General features: G+C 39.8%; 1 protein-coding gene across 3 annotated transcripts in view; it reads right to left on the bottom strand.

The window, feature by feature from the left end:
• The window catches only part of HNRNPR (heterogeneous nuclear ribonucleoprotein R), a 33259-nt gene extending 23521 nt beyond the window's left edge, over window positions 1-9738 (bottom strand). Inside the window, exons 1-5 of one of the 3 annotated variants that reach the window (XM_052635735.1) lie at window positions 9644-9738; window positions 6394-6559; window positions 4028-4146; window positions 3372-3479; window positions 1577-1690 (exon numbers count right to left, since the gene is read on the bottom strand). In XM_052635735.1, coding sequence (XP_052491695.1) covers window positions 1577-1690; window positions 3372-3479; window positions 4028-4146; window positions 6394-6550 — 498 coding nt within the window. In that variant the 5' untranslated portion in view covers window positions 6551-6559; window positions 9644-9738. Of the gene's footprint in view, window positions 1-1576; window positions 1691-3371; window positions 3480-4027; window positions 4147-6393; window positions 6563-9643 lie in introns of all 3 variants that reach the window. The other 2 variants (XM_052635736.1, XM_052635737.1) reach the window with 2 other exon arrangements.
• Between the last annotated feature and the right edge of the window lie 7615 nt (window positions 9739-17353).

Genomic DNA, 17353 nt, shown 5'->3' with positions numbered 1-17353 from the left:
TATATCTCCATGTTTATTATTCTTCTGGCCACACCATGTGGCATGAAGATCTCAGTTCCCCAACCAGGGATTGAACCCGTGCCCCCTGCAATGGGAGCACAGCCTTAACTTACACTGGAGTACCAGGGAAGTCCCTCCATATTCTTTAAAAATGAAATATAAATGTAGATTTGAAAGGGTTCACAACATAAGTAGAACATTAAAGTATGGCGTCAGGGAATTAATGAGAAGATAACAGTGAGTATGTTATGTTTCAATGACACTTTCTCCTGTAAGGAATGCAGGCGGCTTAGAGTCCCAATCCCCACTCCATCAATAATTATATAGCAGTAAGTAATTTACAGTAGTTTTTTTGAAATTTAAAAACAAGCATATGTACCTGATTCAGGTATCAAAAAATAAAAAGGCCTAGAGTCCTTTTAATAATGTTAAATATTAAGAAACAGAATAACTATAATAATTAACTATAATAATGCATAAAAGAAGCTCAGGGAACAACAACCAATAAATGTACATTTACATACAGAGAACAAAATTAAAATTAGCTCTGATATAGATCTAAAGAGTAACATTAAATGGTGATGTCTTTATTTACATACTCACAAATTAGAAATAACAATCTGTAAAAAACAAACAATCTGTGCTTTGGGCTACCTCAAAAGTTAAATTTCAGCACTCAGAAGGGTGTCATTGGTAATGTTTGAGTAAAGTTCTAGAATTTCTTAAAATTCTAATAAGTAGGAGATACATAATAATACCACCTAAATATTTTAACTGACACCATCACTTAAGGATCTACCCTTTTCACTTTGTTTTAAAGAAAATCCTGTAAGATTATCATTTAATCTAATTTTAAGTTATGAAGTCATGATTACAGTATTCAAAGAAAAAAAAAAACCATAACCACCAATTATCTGTCCTACGATACTCCCGGCATCATGCTAGGCACTAAAAAGACAATGGAGACATCACATCAGAAAAGGGACCTGCAACGACAGGACTTATCTTTTGGCGTTCAGTGTTCTCCATTTAAAGGATCAGAACAGTCTAACATAAAGGCATATGAAGAAACCCTCATCAACACACAGATGGAGAAGGGACTCCCTCTACTTTCAAGTATAGACCAACATGCTCAACCTTTTATTTGATTCTACATCCTTCCCTTGTGCAACCCATTCCCTTCAATAAATCTCTCTGTAAACACTCAGTATCTTCTATGTGATGGAGGAGAGGGTCAAGGAGAGATGACAAGAACCATCTTGACATAAAAGAAAAACAGAATAAAGCAATTGCTTCTCCTTAATAACCTCATCCCAAGGACCTAAAATGGTGTGTTGCTAGTTGCATAGTCCTAGCTACCAGTTCCAAGAACTCTATACATGTCTTTACAAAGTGTTTAGGTATCTACCATTCACAGGATTATCCCTACTTACAATGGCAGCAAAATACAGATGGATAGCAAAACAAAAGTTATGGCTACTCTTTGAAAAAAATGGAAGTTATTTTTCCCATCATACAATAGATAGAAGTATTTACAAACTGGAAAGATTTCCACAAATGGCTGAAGAACACTTACTTCTGTTCCAATTCCAGGTTGCACACCAGAGTACACACTGTCTGGGGGAGGACCACCATACTTCCTCTGTCCTGTGGTTACATCCAAGGTATAACCGGTCCTTTCCAGCAAGGCCTAAAGATAAATATACATAATTGTTAATACCTGAATGTTAAATATCATACAAATACACACACAAATAAAAATATAAATCTTTTCCAAAAGGTACCCTAACATTTTAGGTATTTTAGTCGAGGGAGAAAAAAAGAAAAAAAAAAAAAAATCACAGAGTTCACACTAGTTCTTCTCACATGCATAGACTTTTACTTCTCCTTTCCAGACATTTAATGGAAAGAGTTGTGGGCAAATTAAGTCTCTGAGCACACGTCATCTATTTTTAATGAGAAAAGAAAAAAGGGGAAAGGATTACTAACACTTCGACGTAAGCTGACCCCAAGCTATCTGTTCATACTTTACATACCATAGTATGCCTCCTTTTATATCCCCTCTACATCAGATTTTTTCCTTATTTGTTCCCTTTACATACCATACTTATATCCACAAGTGACTCTTTTCAAATAAAATGTTCTCTATCCTTAAAAACAAAAAGAAATCAGACGTCCTAGCTCTTTTAGGCAGCTACTCTCATTTACTGCTTCTCACATCATCCTATTCTGACTTTCTATTGTACTCAAATAATTTAAACTTTATTTTGTTTGACCCTGTTGTTTTGTACTCCTATACCATAAGCTTCATAAGAACCAGACCATTTCTCATATAGCACAGACTCAAAATACTTGGCAATTACCAAATGAATATACTCTCAGGTTTCAAAAAATAAACTGTTTCCTGATTTCCAACCTTCCTCACAACATTATATGAGGTATTAAGAGGAATCATAGAAAAGAAGATACTGTCCTTGCCCTTAAGGGTTTGTTGTTCATATGAAAAGCCTACAGAACAAAGACACAATGGAAAAAAAGAAAGGAATCTATCTAGGAATGGGAGGATTTTACACTTCAGGTTTTTAAAAATCACAGAATGTTGGAGCAACAAGAAATTTTAGACATCAAATTCAACAGTTTAAAAAACCATCTCTGGATAACCCTGGGATAGCAGTTATCTCAGATCCTCCATTCTTCTACCATTGACACAAAACATGCGTATTATCCATTACTTGTACACTACGCAGTATACACATATCACATATACAATATGCACCTTCTCAAGAGCAGATAGCCAGTTTTAGGGAAATAACATAGACCTATTCTATGAACAGCAGTAAGTTTAAAAAAAAATAACCATTAATGCAAATAAAGTTCTCTCCTATTATTTAATATATAAGAATGGGAGTGTGCCATTTTCCAAATGAGGAAAAAAAGGTACAAAAGAGTAAAAACTGTAAGTTGTATTTCTTGTCTAAAACATGATGGAACTGTACAAACTTCAACATTAACTATTTCAAATGGAAAAGTCTATCACTACAGCAAAACACCACTATCCATTTAACTCAAGTATGAGGTTCACTAGTCTTACTAAAAGCCCTGTATTTTCCTTTCAGTTTATCTAAATAACAACAACAGTAACAATAATGGCTCACAGTTATACTGATCTCCCCACAGTCCAGGCATTATGTACTCTATGTCAGGGCACTGCAACTGCAGAGAAGCCCTTGCACCGCAACACAAGACCCCACATCCTACAAGAAGATCCCTCGTGCCACCACCAAAACCTGACCCATCCAAAGAAAGAAATATTTCTAGAGCATTTGATATCATGATTAAATTTCATTACAACTACCCAACTCAAGTTTTACCTTGATCTTTGCTTCATCAGGTCCCTTCGTGGACTCTTGCACCTTGCTCCCCTGTTTCTCCCTTTGCCTGTAGGTCTTCATAACTCCACATAAAAATGCACTTTTGTTCTAGAAAAGCCAAGTAATTCAATGAAAAATAATTACCAGGAATTGTTGAAGAGTCAAATATACAATTAAATTTAAATTTCAGAAGAACAAAATTTAAACAAAATATTCACTCAGTTCTTAACTCAACAAATACTTGCTGAGTAGTTGCTGTGTGCCAGAGACTGGAACTGACAGCACCTAAGACATATAAGGCCTCTGGGGAGCTTACCCTCAGCAATGGCAAAACAGTCTTCCATTTGCTGATATTTAAATGCATCTGGGCTATTTTTGCCACATGTCCTGAAACTATTCCTCCTGTCTACACTATTTCCCTCCAAGAAAACAAAACAGTTTCACATAATCCAAAAATGTCACAAGAAGTGGGAGACTTTTACTTTATACTTGCGTTTCTGAAAACTTTTTGCCATGTAGATTTTTTAAGCTAATTTTTTGTAAAGAAGCAGAGGTAGTCACAAATAAAAAATACCACTTATCCACAAAAAAAGAGTAATAGTAAAATAATTTCAGATCATTAGTTGTTCAAAGACTTTTCTGGACAATGTCCTTACCTGAACATGTGATAAGTCACTTTCCTTGAACTGCTGTAGTACAGACAGAGCTCCTTCTTCATTAAATTCCCTGAGAGCATCAATTGCTCTTTCATCAAGATCGACATAAGCTACCAATCCTAAAAATTAAATTGAAAACAGGTAACATTATTGCAACAAAGAGGACAGTCTAAACTGAGCTATCAATGTTCATCGAGAATTGCTATATTCAATACTATCACTAACTACATTTTCATTCAACTATACGCATATAGGTCAGCTATACAAATACTATATAGAAAGATAAGAGTACAAATATGAAAACAAAAGACACAATGTTAAAATCTACAAACAAATTTCAATCCCCACATCCCACAAAAAAAAAACTCTAACCCCATTTCCCACTCTCCAAAATGTTAAAATCTTGGAAGTTAAATCTGATGTACATACACACTATACTACAGATTAAGCATTAAAATAGTAAGTTCTGATTACGTTAGCGTGGTTTAAAAAAAAAACAAAACACTGTATTTCCCAAGAATCAACCTTCAGATTATATGGACTGCTGGAGTTGTTGCTAACCACCCAAGAAGTGCGGGAAAAAATGAATTATTTTTGCTAAATAATTCTTCCCACTCTCCAACAAGTGTCAAAGGCTTTCCCTCCTTAGCACCAAAGATAAAATGAAGTTTCATTTGTTTTGAGCATCTACTTTGCTGCAGTCAGAATGTGGAAAGGCATATTTTACATTAAATTTTAAATTTTTCCTATAAATGCAAGTGCAGCTTGATTAATCAATTCTGAAAAGTCATATTTTAAGGCAGTTTTTGTTCTTCACAAGTGTCACACTGAGATTTTAAAAGATGCTGTAGCATTAGCAACACTGTCAACAATGACAATTTTTTTTCAAATGGCATTAAAAGGACTTTACTATGGACTTAAAGCAAAGTATATAAAAAATATATGCACTGCATTCTATATATACATATAGTATATTTAACTGCACAAAGAACATCTACTATGTTTAAATATAATTTAAGTCTGTTAAATTTTATATTTCTGAATATATTTCAGAATTGATCCAAAGTAAAATGGAAATATTTGGCAGATTAAAAGCCCCAAGTCCATATGAACTAACATCAAAAGTGACTCCATTTTGGTAAAGCCAAAAAGAACTTTATTCCATAATATCACTTGCAAAGTTACTTAAAAAAAAAAAAAAAAGATGCCATGATGTAAGAGCTCAAAATGAGCATGCCAAAATAACTGGCATTTCCTTACTTGACTATTCCATATCACCACCCAAAGTCACAACTCAGGATACCCATCAATCACATTCTGTCAATCCAACCCTACACCCAAGCCATCAACCTCTTATCAATAACAAAACACTCTACAAGAGAGCATCTCAAAGCAGATCACTGCCAGTTCTCTATGGCAGAACATCAAAGAAAGTTTCTGAGCACTGATTTTCAAAGGGACCATCACCCAGGAGTCAGTCTGAGAAGTCATTTTAGTGTCTCAATGAGCTTTAGCTTGAGCTTCTCGGATTTAAAAATAAATAAATAAATAAGGACAAAAAAAACAGTTATTTGTTACTACAGTACTTAAGACACAGTCTGTGAGACAATTCCATTTTCTCTCCCAGAATCTGGACAGGCACACAAAACACAGAGGAAGAACGTTTCCATCTAATGGCCCCAAAAGGGGAGGACATATTTATTTATGAACAATGCTCTCTAATGGTATATATATTTCTCTCCCTCTTTAGAACTTCAAACCACTTACAACCACCATATTAAAATGTTCAAATTTGCTTAAGCACTTAACCATGGGATTCTAGATTTTAAAAAAAACACAGCTGTTACAAACCAAACACTTCCAAATTACTGAGAGTTGTAGATTTCTGTCTGTCACAAACTGGACAGGCCACCAACTCTCAAGGAGTCTGACATTTTATTATCATTTCAGACAATACCATCTAACTAGTCCTCTTATTATGCCACCTAATAAGACCTAAGCTATTTTAACAATCACTTTAAGAAGCTAAAGGTAGAAAAGTAAAAGCAAAATGACGACTGATTTAGATTAAGAAAAAAATGCAAAATTTGATATGCTGAAACATATTTTAATTGATGGTAAATCTAAGACAAATTGATGTACTGTTCTGAAACAACTCAGACTGCATATTCAACACTAAGGCTTCAAAATAATGAAATAAGAATATCAAAGTCAAACCCAATATGCCCTCAATGAAGGGAAAGTAACATTCAGCTCTACATAGATCAGAAACAATAAGTAATATTTAACCTTTAAAAATCTATAAAATTCAAAGTGGTTTGCCCTCACTTTCATAACCAGTCAGAAACAAGAAATGTATATTATACCTGTCTGAAATATTTCATCAAGTCTTTCTGCCACCTTCTGAGGGAGGCCTGCCTCTATCAGTGTCTTGTAGTGTTCTGTGTGATTTACACTGGAAGTATCCATTGGTTCTTCCTCTTCTTTTAACTGTACCGCATTACCATTCACCTGATTAGCCATTTTATTATGCTGCTGGAAAAAATTCAGGAGCTATATTACATTAAGCCAGAAATAACTAGTTTGTAGGACAATGCATGATTTATCTAATTTGTATACATGCTGCTAATAACCTCTATCGAAATATTATTTCTGATGGCTTTTCTGATGTATCTGACCTAAATTTGCGATAATTCTGTAAAACCATGGGAAATGTACATGGAAGTGTTGAATTTTTAAGGAACTTCATGTACACTAGGTTAGATAAAAGCTTGAATTTATTTAAGGCAGAATCACTAATTAACAAAAGCAGCAGTTGTGTCCTGATGAGCTTATCAACAGATCATCACAAAATCCTAAAAAGCCCCTCAGCTCTCAATTCTTAAACAGTTTTAAAAAGTCTGGTTTAAAAACAGAATGAACACCCACAGACAACTTAAGGTTCAAGGACTTTCAAACTTTACTAGCTCTGCTTCAAAACAACATAGGTGTGAAATAAATGCCCTGTTGTCTCTAGTTCAACATGCTGCTGGTTTGGGTTTTCTCCACCTAACTTAAAAAACACAGCTTGACATTAATTTTTGTTCTAAAATTAATTTGCTATTCCCATTCACAGATTTAAAAGAAAAAATGACCAGGTTTAAAAGCTAAATGATTGTTTTAAGTCCACATAAAATAAAAAGTGAGCTGTAGTTAAGGTTGCTTCTTTTTAAACTTAGGTCAGATGTCTCAGATTTACCTACCCAAATCATTTTGGGTGTTCAACTTTTATGTAATGCTGAAATGGATCAACTCCCTGAAGAGAGATTAAATAATAAAACCATACAAGGCCAGTCTCTATACTAGCTCCGCAAAAGATAGGGAATTAAAGTGCATTTGTCTGTTGTGAAATTATAATGTGATGAAGATAATAAGCAGCAGAATAAAGACATTGCAACAAATACTGAAATAAAAGACATGAAGGTGGATTTCAAGGAAAAGCCTACTTTTCCTGATGAAACTGAAGATACCTAGACAGCTATAAAGAAAATACAAGTTTCCTAAAAAGCACTAAAATCCATACATAAGATAACCACACTTCCAGACTGCTTATCAAAACCCTGTGCAAATGCACCAGGTGCAGTTTTTCTGACTTAAAACAACTTCAAAGTCCACTGATATTTAGTTGAAGTTAATGAAAAAGGAAGACTGAGAAGGAGGTAACAGAAAGCAGGAAGAGAGGAAAATGCACAAACTGTTACTCTGAAAATGAGATAAACAGTATTATAACTTCTTATGATTACAAAACTTAGTAACCCACTAATGTCTATATAGAGGCAGACTCCGTGGTTAATCTCTGGGTGGATAAATGTTTCTCAAGGCAAAACTCAAATTCTGATGAACTGGCAAAAACATTCAAAACTGGCACTTTTGATAAAGAAACTACTTATAGTGTAAGATGAATAGTTTACTGATTAGTACAACCTACTTCTATAAAGAAGCCTTCAAGTCCAAAATATTTTTGGGAACATATAGTTGTTTTCCATGCTCACCCACCCTCAAATACAACCATAAGATAGATCATTAGAACTCAAAAGTTCTCAGTATCACAAGACCCTTGCGGTATTGCACCTGGGAATACTATCAATCACGGAAAGAAAGCAAATTTTTAACAGAAAAGTTTAATGAAAATCTGTCAAGGTGGTATTTTTAAAGTATGTGTAAAGCAAAAAGACAAGTTGTGTATTAAGCACAAGACAGAAATATTTATGACTACCATTCATTGCAAAGGCTCTCTACAAGTTGATTTTGAAATTGGTTGAAATTTTCAAAAAATGTCTGTAAACTTTAACAAAAAAGTACAACTATTAAGAGAGTCCAGAAAATAAAACCTTCCAGATCAAGGAAAAAGCTCTCTTCAAACCAAATAGAATGTGCTCATATTAAAAAAATACTTTCATGTCATATGACCATTTAAAACTCTTGTGTCAATTCAATGCCACACAGCCAAACCATATTTCTGGATGCAGCAAATATATTAATGTGATTGATGTTATTTGATCTAAACTTTTTTTTGCAAAAAGGAGAAATTTAAAATCAGGGTTGCTGGGAAATTTGGGAAATCTGGCACTAGCCCCTTCCTTTTTTTTTTCTGAACATCTCGTGAAAAGTACTCTCATTTTAAGAGACCGGCTTTTAAGGATCCAATGAAATGAAAACTAACGGTTCTCTCATGGCTTAGGAGTGTCAAGCCCTTATCCTACGACTGACTCATGAGACATAAATTTAGACTCCGGAGGACAGCAAAAAATCTGAAACAGGTAGTGTGGAAGGGGCTGAACCCTTCAAGATCCCCGTGGCTTCTTCGAGTCTTAAAATTTTAGCAATACGGTTTCTATCGCAGAAGAAAAAGAGAATCGCCTTTCCAAGAGTGCGCCTATGGCATTTAGACTTCGGTATCTCAGGCGCCGCTCGAAGCCTAAGTTTCATGGCCTCTAGTAGTCATTTTTTCCTTCAAATCTCGACTTGCAGCATGCAGAACTGGGGGAGGGGAAACGGAGGCCTTTTCCTACACACACCGGCCTCTCGGCCTCTGCTTCACACAAAAGTTTTCTCCCGGCTCGGCTCACCCGGGTTGGCATCCCGCCCTCGGCCCACCCCGGCCCATGCCGGTCCTGACCATCAACAAACCCCACGGGCGGCTAGGCCGGCTGAGACGGGGAGCAAGGCGGGGCTCCGGCAGGGAGAGGCGACGGGGTCTATCTAAAGCGGGGACTGAGAGCGGCCGACTCGGCCGCGTGGAGCGGCGGGCGGAGGCGGGAAAAGCGCGGCGGACCCGGCAGGCCGCGCGGAGAGCGCCCGGCGGGCCGGACCGCGGGCCTGGGCTTGGAGGGGAGGCGGCGGGTGGCGGGGGGAGCGGGGAGGATGAGCGAGGGCGAGGAAGCGCCTCGGCGGCGGCTAGGCCCTCCGCTGAGCCGCCGGACGAGGCCGAAGCCGCCCCCAGCCCATCCCCACCCCCACCCTGGGGGCCTCGGAGCGAAAACGAAACTGGGGAGCAGGCGCCGAGCCCCGGCCTGGCCCGGTAGGGTCGGATCGGGGCTCCCGGCCCCTCCCCCCGCGGGCCGGCGCGAGACTCACCAGGGCAGAGCTGGGGCCGGTGGCCGGGCCCGTGAGAACCAGCGCGAGGCGCTTTGAAAACGACTAGAAATGGCGCGCGCACCACCCCCTCCCCCCCCCGTCACGGACCGAGACGCGATCCCGGCAGCACGCGGGGTTTCCCGGAACTGCTTCCAGGGACTCTGAGCGGCCGGGCAATCACCTCGCGCGGCGGCCTGACGAACAGCCCAGACAACCAATAGCAGAGAGAAGAGGCGCCCCACGCCGGACGGCTCAGAAGCCAATCGCGGAAGCCGTCGGCTGAGCCAATGAGGGAACTCAGCGCCGCCGGCTGGGGCGCCTCCGGGGCGGGGGCAGGAACACAAAGGGGTCTGTGGCGAAGCCGCGAGTGGTAGGCGAGGCTGTGGGGCCGCAGGCCCAGAGTGGCCGAGGCCCGCCCCCTCTCCCGTCCCTTCTCGTCTGCCGCCCGCGCGAGGCCGCCCCCGGAACCCCGCCCCCTACGGCTCGCATCGGCTCCATCGGCCGCGGGCCCTCCGGGCCCTCCCGCCCCTTCACCGGCGTGTTAACGCCGGTAATCCGCCTCCCAGGAGCAGCCGCGGCCGCCGCGTTCACCCCGGACACGCCCACCGCCACGCGGCCGGGCCTCTTCTAGGTCGTTTTCTGGGCTCCAGTTAGAGCACGCTGTAGGGGTTTGGCTCGTCTGTTTTGCTGGAGAATTTCTTCGCGGAGAAAAATCATCCCTTGGAGCACTCAGAAAACTCCCTCCTTGGCTCCCTTCCACACATGGTTGGGAGCAGCTCAGGATGTGAGGGAAATCGCTCAAGTGGGCATTTACTCAAGAGTCATGTTAGCTACAAATGACAGAGCTGAGACCTTTCTGCGTGGGGTTTGGAGCTAATTCATATTCACAAAAGAACATTGGGCAGGTGTATGCATCTACGAAGGAACCATGCAAGGAAAAGAGCTAATTCCCAAAGGAGGCTAAATCCCTTTTTTCTTAAACATTTCTCACCCTCCACCCCTACTGGTTTGTCCCCTGTTCCTCGCCTTAGTCCGAACCTCACTCATCCCACGGCCCTTCTTTCCCCATCTCCAATGCCCTGTCCCTCTCCAGGTGAGAAGGAAGCCAAGCAGTGGCCTGAAAGATTTCCAGATACACTTCAAGGATAATTTAAATTTCCCGGAAACTATCAACCAAAAATTAGCTGTTGAAAGCCTATGCATTCGGTACTGGGCTGAACGTCATGGACAACCCAACTTTTGCAGCGTGGGGTGTGAAATTTATGCAAATGATTTTATTGTTTAGTAGCTAAGCCATGTCCAACTGTTTGTGTACCCCGTGGACCACAACACAGCCAGGCTTCCCTCCACCATCTCCCCGAGTTTGCTCAGACTCGTATACACTGAGTTCGTGGGGCCATCCAACCATCTGATCTTCTGTCGCTCCCTTCTCCTGCCTTCACTGTTACTCAACATCAGGGTCTTTTCCAAAGAATGGGTTCTTTGCATCAGGTGGCCAAAGTGTTGGAGCTACAGCATCAGTCCTTCCGATGAATATTCAGGGTTGATTTCCTTTAGGATTGACTGGTTTGCTCTTGCTGTCCAAGGGACTCTCAAGAGTCTTCTCCAGCACCACGTTTCAAAAGTGTCAATTCTTCAGTGCTCAGCCTTCTTTATGGTTCAACTCTCACATCCCTACCTGACTACTGGAAAAACCATAGCTTTGACTGTAGACATCTTTATCAGCAAAGTGATGTCACAGCTTTATAATACACTGTCTAGGTTTGTCATAGCTTTGCTTCTAAAGAGCAAGCATCTTTTGTGCTTAGTTGCTCAGTTGTGTCCGTCTCTTCGCAACCCCATGGACAGAGGAGCCTGGCGGGCTACAGTCCATGGGGATTCTCCAGGCAAGAATACTGGAGTGGATTGCCATGCCCTCCTCCAGGGGATCTTCCCAACCCAGGAATCGAACCAGGGTCTCCTGCATTGCAGGCAGACTCTTTAACCAGCTAAGCTACCAGGGAAGCCCATTTCATGCAAATTATAATGCAAATTAAAATGCTAATTTTATAATTTGAAATGATTACTATAATTTTGTAATTATGTAATTTTATGATATATATATAAATTATAAATAATTTTATAATGCGAATTAAAATGTATATGCTAGGATCCTTAAGAAAAATAATATAAAATGATGAATACAAATTTAGGAACAGAGTCTAGAAGGGCATGGTAAAGGGACTTTGAAGTTTAAACTTTATTAGCTTCACATAAATCTGTGTCTAGCTTGAGGGTTCTTAACCTATTTTGTGCCATTTGAGAGTCTGGTAAAACTATGGATCTTTTGTGTTTTTAAAAGAGCAAAGTAAAATAGATCGCATTATAAAAGAAATTTTATGTTGAAATACAATCAGGAAATACATATTTAAGACATTTCTGATATAGTAAAAAGCCTCTTGATGAAAGTGAAAGAGGAGAGTGAAAAAGTTGGCTTAAAGCTCAACATTCAGAAAACTAAGACAATGGCATCTGGTCCCATCTCTTCATGGCAAATAGATGGGGAAACAGTGGAAACAGTGTCAGACTTTATTTTGGGGGGCTCCAAAATCACTGTAGATGGTGATTGCAGCCATGAAATTAAAAGAAGCTTACTCCTCAGAAGGAAAGTTATGACCAACCTAGATACCATATTAAAAAGCAGAGACATTACTTTGCCAACAAAGTCCATCTAGTCAACACTATGGTTTTTCCAGTGGTCATGTATGGATGTGAGAGTTGGACTGTGAAGAAAGCTGAGTGCCGAAGAATTGATGCTTTTGAACTGTGATGTTGGAGAAGACTCTTGAGAGTCCCTTGGACTGCAAGGAGATCCAACCAGCCCATCCTAAAGGAGATCAATCCTGAGTGTTCATTGGAAGGACTGATGCTGAAGCTGAAACTCCAATACTTTGGTCACCTGATGCGAAGAGTTGACTCATTGGAAGAGACCCTGATGATGGGAGGGATTGGGGTCAGGAGGAGAAGGGGACGACCGAGGATGAGATGGCTGGATGGCATCACTGACTCGATGGACATGAGTTTGGGTAAACTCCGGGAGTTGGTGATGGACAGGGAGGCCTGGCGTGCTGAGATTCATGGGGTCGCAGAGTCAGACATGACTGAGCAACTGAACTGAACTGAATCTTTTTCTTTAAACATCAAGATCTTGCAGCAAGGTAAACTGAAATTTTAAAGCAAAAAGGTATTTCAAAAAATCCCACAGCTGGAATGCAATATTAAAATATCTGTTATTCCTATTGGTGACAGTGAAAGTTACCGCTACCTGTAGTTTGTTTCCTGTATTCACAGTGGGGAAAAATGCTTAATTTCAGCAGTATATTAACAAAAATAGTTATTTTTTTTTCTTTCAAGTCGAAGGACCAGTGAATTCCAGTCAGAGAACGTTCTCCATTTAATATAGAATGAAAACTCCTGGACTGGATACTGTAAGTAAAGTGATTCTATCATCCAATATTTTCTGAGGTCAAATACTCACCTGTATGGTCCTAAGTATACTCCACCTTTTCAGACCATGTATCTGGTTTTTTAAAATTTGGAAAATATGGGCACCTGAGCTTTGCATTTCAAAAGAAAATTGTATGTGTGTGTGTGTATTCATGAATGTGATATTACACAAATATTTGTTATATGCCCTCTACATATAAATCAGTGTAAAAGTACAAAATATAACCATAATCGCTGTCCTCTAAGTGCTTACATTCCAGTTTACAAGGCAAGACAAGTATACAAATAAATATAATAAAATGAATTGCTAGGGAGCGCTCCAGCTATATATCTAACCTTTTTAAGATGGGTAACACAGCACAGCTAGACCAGTCCACAGCTCTTCCCTGTCACAGAACAAATCTGTGGTCTAACTGGTATGTCAATGAACAACATGCTTTTGCTTCTTTAAACAATTACAGAGCACCAGAATATTCAGATTGAAGCTTTGACTTTTACTACTTACAACCTGAAGTAACAAAGAATGTTTAAAATTATCAAACCTTTTTATTGGATCCTTAGATTAATCTTTGTCTTACTTGTCCCTTTCATGATTCTAAAGGAAACAGTCTATTCCTCAGACTCCAAACAAGATTACATCAGTTCAGCCTCTTCAAAAATGCCTTCACTTGCTACTAATGAGAAGCCAACTCAGCCACAGTTCAAGGTCACACCTAGGGGAAAGGAAAAAGAAATAATATAGAAAGAAGAATGAGGATAGAAAAATGGAAAATGAAGAAATACCATGTATAGCATGTTAGTGGAAAGGATATCAACAACGAACCCTTGTTAACATTTAGGTGCCAAGAGGTGTCTACTCAGGGAAGCCCCAATATGATGAATAAGTTAGAAAATACTAGTTAGAAAACTTCAGTTCTACTTGGAATTCTCCCACTGTCAAATAGAACTGTTTATTTCCTCCATCAGACTTTAATAATTATCATTTTAAGCCACTTTCCAAAATGGTAGTGCTCCAATCAAGACTGACCAGAGCTAAAGACTGTGTCTCATTTATACCTCCTAGAATTACCCTTCTTTTAAAAAATAAAGTGCCATCTGGCTGACATGCAATAGCTTATAATCAACTTACTCCAAGATCTTACTGCATGCCTGCTGTATCATTTTTGCAACATTGTTCTCTTGAAGATTATCCTAGCTGGTCCATCTACTTCCCTTCAATTCTCAAATTCATCCAACTGTTTTAAAACAGGAAGAGTGTTTCTCCATCTTAGTGACAACAGTGTTTTAAACAGCAATCACTACCATTTATGGAGCTCTTACTATGTATTGGGGCTTCCCTGGCGGCTCAGACAGTAAAGAATCTGCCTGCAATGCAGGAGACCTGGATCAATGCCCGAGTCAGGAAGGTCCCCTGGAGAAGGAAATGGCTACCTACTCCAGTATTGTTGCCTGGAGAACTCCATGGACAGAGAAGCCTGGCAGGCTACAGCCCATGGGATTGAAGAGTCAGACACGACTGAATGACTACTGTGTATTGAGTGCTTTATATATGCTGTGGCTGATCCTCACACGAAAACTTAAAGACTGGTAACATTCCATTTTATTGAGGAAACAAAGCTCAGAGAGGTTAGAACATTTGCTCAAAGCCACACAGGTGAACTAAGACTCAAACACAGGTGTGAGCTACTTCATCAAGCTCCTTTTTGGTTGAAGTCCTAGTGTTGGCAGACTCGTCATTTGTAGAGATGGATATTTTACCAGTCAAACATACACACACACCATCATTTGGCTTCCTTGGTGGTTCAGCAGTTAAGAATCCACCTGTCACTGCAAGGGACACAGGTTCAATACCTGGCCTGGGAAGATTCCACATGCCACAGAGTGGCTAACACCCATGTACCACAACTACTTAGCCCATGCTCTAGAGCCTGTGCTCTGCAACAGGAGAAGCCACTGCAATGTGAAGCCTGAGCACTGCAACTAAGCAACCCCTGCTCGCTGCAACCAGAGAAAGCCCATTCCTGGATCTCACTCACACAACCAAAACAAAAGAACCATCATTGTCAACATGATGAATTTGTTGTTGTTATTTAGCAGCTAAGTCGTATCCGACTCTTTTGTGACCCCATGGACTGTAGCCTGACAGGATCCTCTGTCCATAGGACTTCTCAGGCAAGAATGTTAGGTTGCCATTTCCTTCTCTAAGTGATCTTCCCAACCCAGGGGTCGAACCCACATCTCTTGCATTGTAGATAGATTCTTTACCACTGGGAGTCATCAGGGAAGCTCCAATATGATGAATAAGTTAGAAAATACTATTTAGAGCCCAAAGCAAACTGTGATATAAGATAATGAGAACATTTTCCTATGTCCTTTGCAGATTGGCTTGTCAATGCAATATGAACACGTTCTGAGAATCAACAGTATTAAAGAACAAAATTGTGGCCTCACAAAATGTCAACATTGAAGAGCAACAGTCGTTTGAGTAGCTTTGTTAGAAAATTTCCCATAGAGGTTATACCTATATAGACTTCACAACACTAGTTAACGCTCACAACAATATATGAGGCAAAAAGCAAAAGGTATCATTTCCCTTTTGCAAATGAAGAAACTAATTCCCAGGTGAGAGCTGAGGCTCAAACTATGATGTAAGTCCAAATTACAGTCTTGTAATCATGCTACACAGCTAGAGCATAATTGGTCTGATTCATTGAATCAAAACCAATAAAGTTAAACCTTCACCTTTCTAAGACTTCATATTTCCAAACTTGTTGTTGGTAGTCTGTGATTTTTTTTTTCTTTTGGTGATATTTCATGGCTTGTGGGATCTTAGTTCCCAGACCAAGGATTGAACACGGAGGCAGTGAAAGCATGGAATCCATACTATTGGACCACCTGGGAATTCCTGGTAGTCTCTGATTTTTAAATTCTTTTTTGTACTTTTTTTTCCTCATGATTTATCTGCTTTCCTGGAGTTTTGTTGAGGGAACATAGAAAAAGTGAAAAGGAAAAATAGCAAAATGAGCTCTCCTTTCCAGCCTTACATTCCCTCAATCAAACTCAAGATAGCAAGAATCAAATTTCAAGGCCAGTTAGGATTGCTGGGTCCAATTTAAGAGTGATGAACACTTAGTCTTTGGAGGAACTTAACGTATTTGTTCTGCTTGGCCACAGCAGAATTCCCTGGAGAGTCACCACCAGGACCTTGGTGCATCTTTGCGCTGACTCTGAACTCTGCAACTGGTAAAGAGACTGGCACCGGCGGTGGTAGCAGCTTCCACCTAAATTCAAGATATCAAATTCTAGGAGACTGTTGAACGTAACATTTGGTCCATTGACTTCTGATTATTTTAAGGCTTCCCTATGAGCAGACAGAAGAGTTATATGTGGCAAATCTTCTAGGAAGTGTTACTATAAGCTTTTAGCTGAAATCCAGTAGAATCCCAAGTATTATTGCCCATATTCCAATATGCAAGTTAAATATACTGTTACACAAATCAAATTCAACAGGGATTGTGAGTCCTGCTCCCTAGGTATAACTTTTAAGAGTGTAATAAAATAGTAAGAATTGATTATAAATAAACAATATGTGTATGGCTCAAGTTTCATTACCCTTAAGTTAAAATATCCATTAGAGGGACTTCTCTGGAGGTCCAGTGGTTAAGCCTCCAAGCTCCCAGTGGAGGGGGGCTTGGGTTCAGTCCCTGGTGGGGGAACTAAGATCCTACAGGCCGCATGGCATGGCCAAAAAATTAAAAAAGAAAAATAGGAAAAAATATCCATTACAATAAGGGGGAAAGTGCTCTGAAATTATCATTAATACTAACAATAATATGACACGGTATGTTTGCATAAAGTTTTTCCATTTACAAAGAGTTTCAAATAGAGTATCTCACTAGATATCTACTACATTTGAACATCTTGAAATGTATGGCCTTTGCCCTGGGACGCTCCTCTCCTGATTCTCTGTGGGTTCTGCAATAGTTCCCTCCTCTGCCCATCATTACATTTGGGTGCTCCCAGGATTCCATCTTTGATGCTGTTCTCACACTCTTATCAGGGCCACCCCAGTCACGTGCATGGTTTTCGCTATTCATTTCCATACTCACTATTCTCATTTTTTTTATATTAAAAAATTTATTTATTTTTGGCTGTGCTGAGTCTTCGTTACTGCGCTCAGACTTTCTCTAGCTGTGTCGAGCTTGGGCTACTCTCTAGTTTTGG

Source organism: Budorcas taxicolor, chromosome 2, assembly GCF_023091745.1.
Source record: "Budorcas taxicolor isolate Tak-1 chromosome 2, Takin1.1, whole genome shotgun sequence".
Taxonomy (NCBI): Eukaryota; Metazoa; Chordata; class Mammalia; order Artiodactyla; family Bovidae; genus Budorcas; species Budorcas taxicolor.
This window is presented reverse-complemented; position numbering and strand designations above follow the sequence as displayed.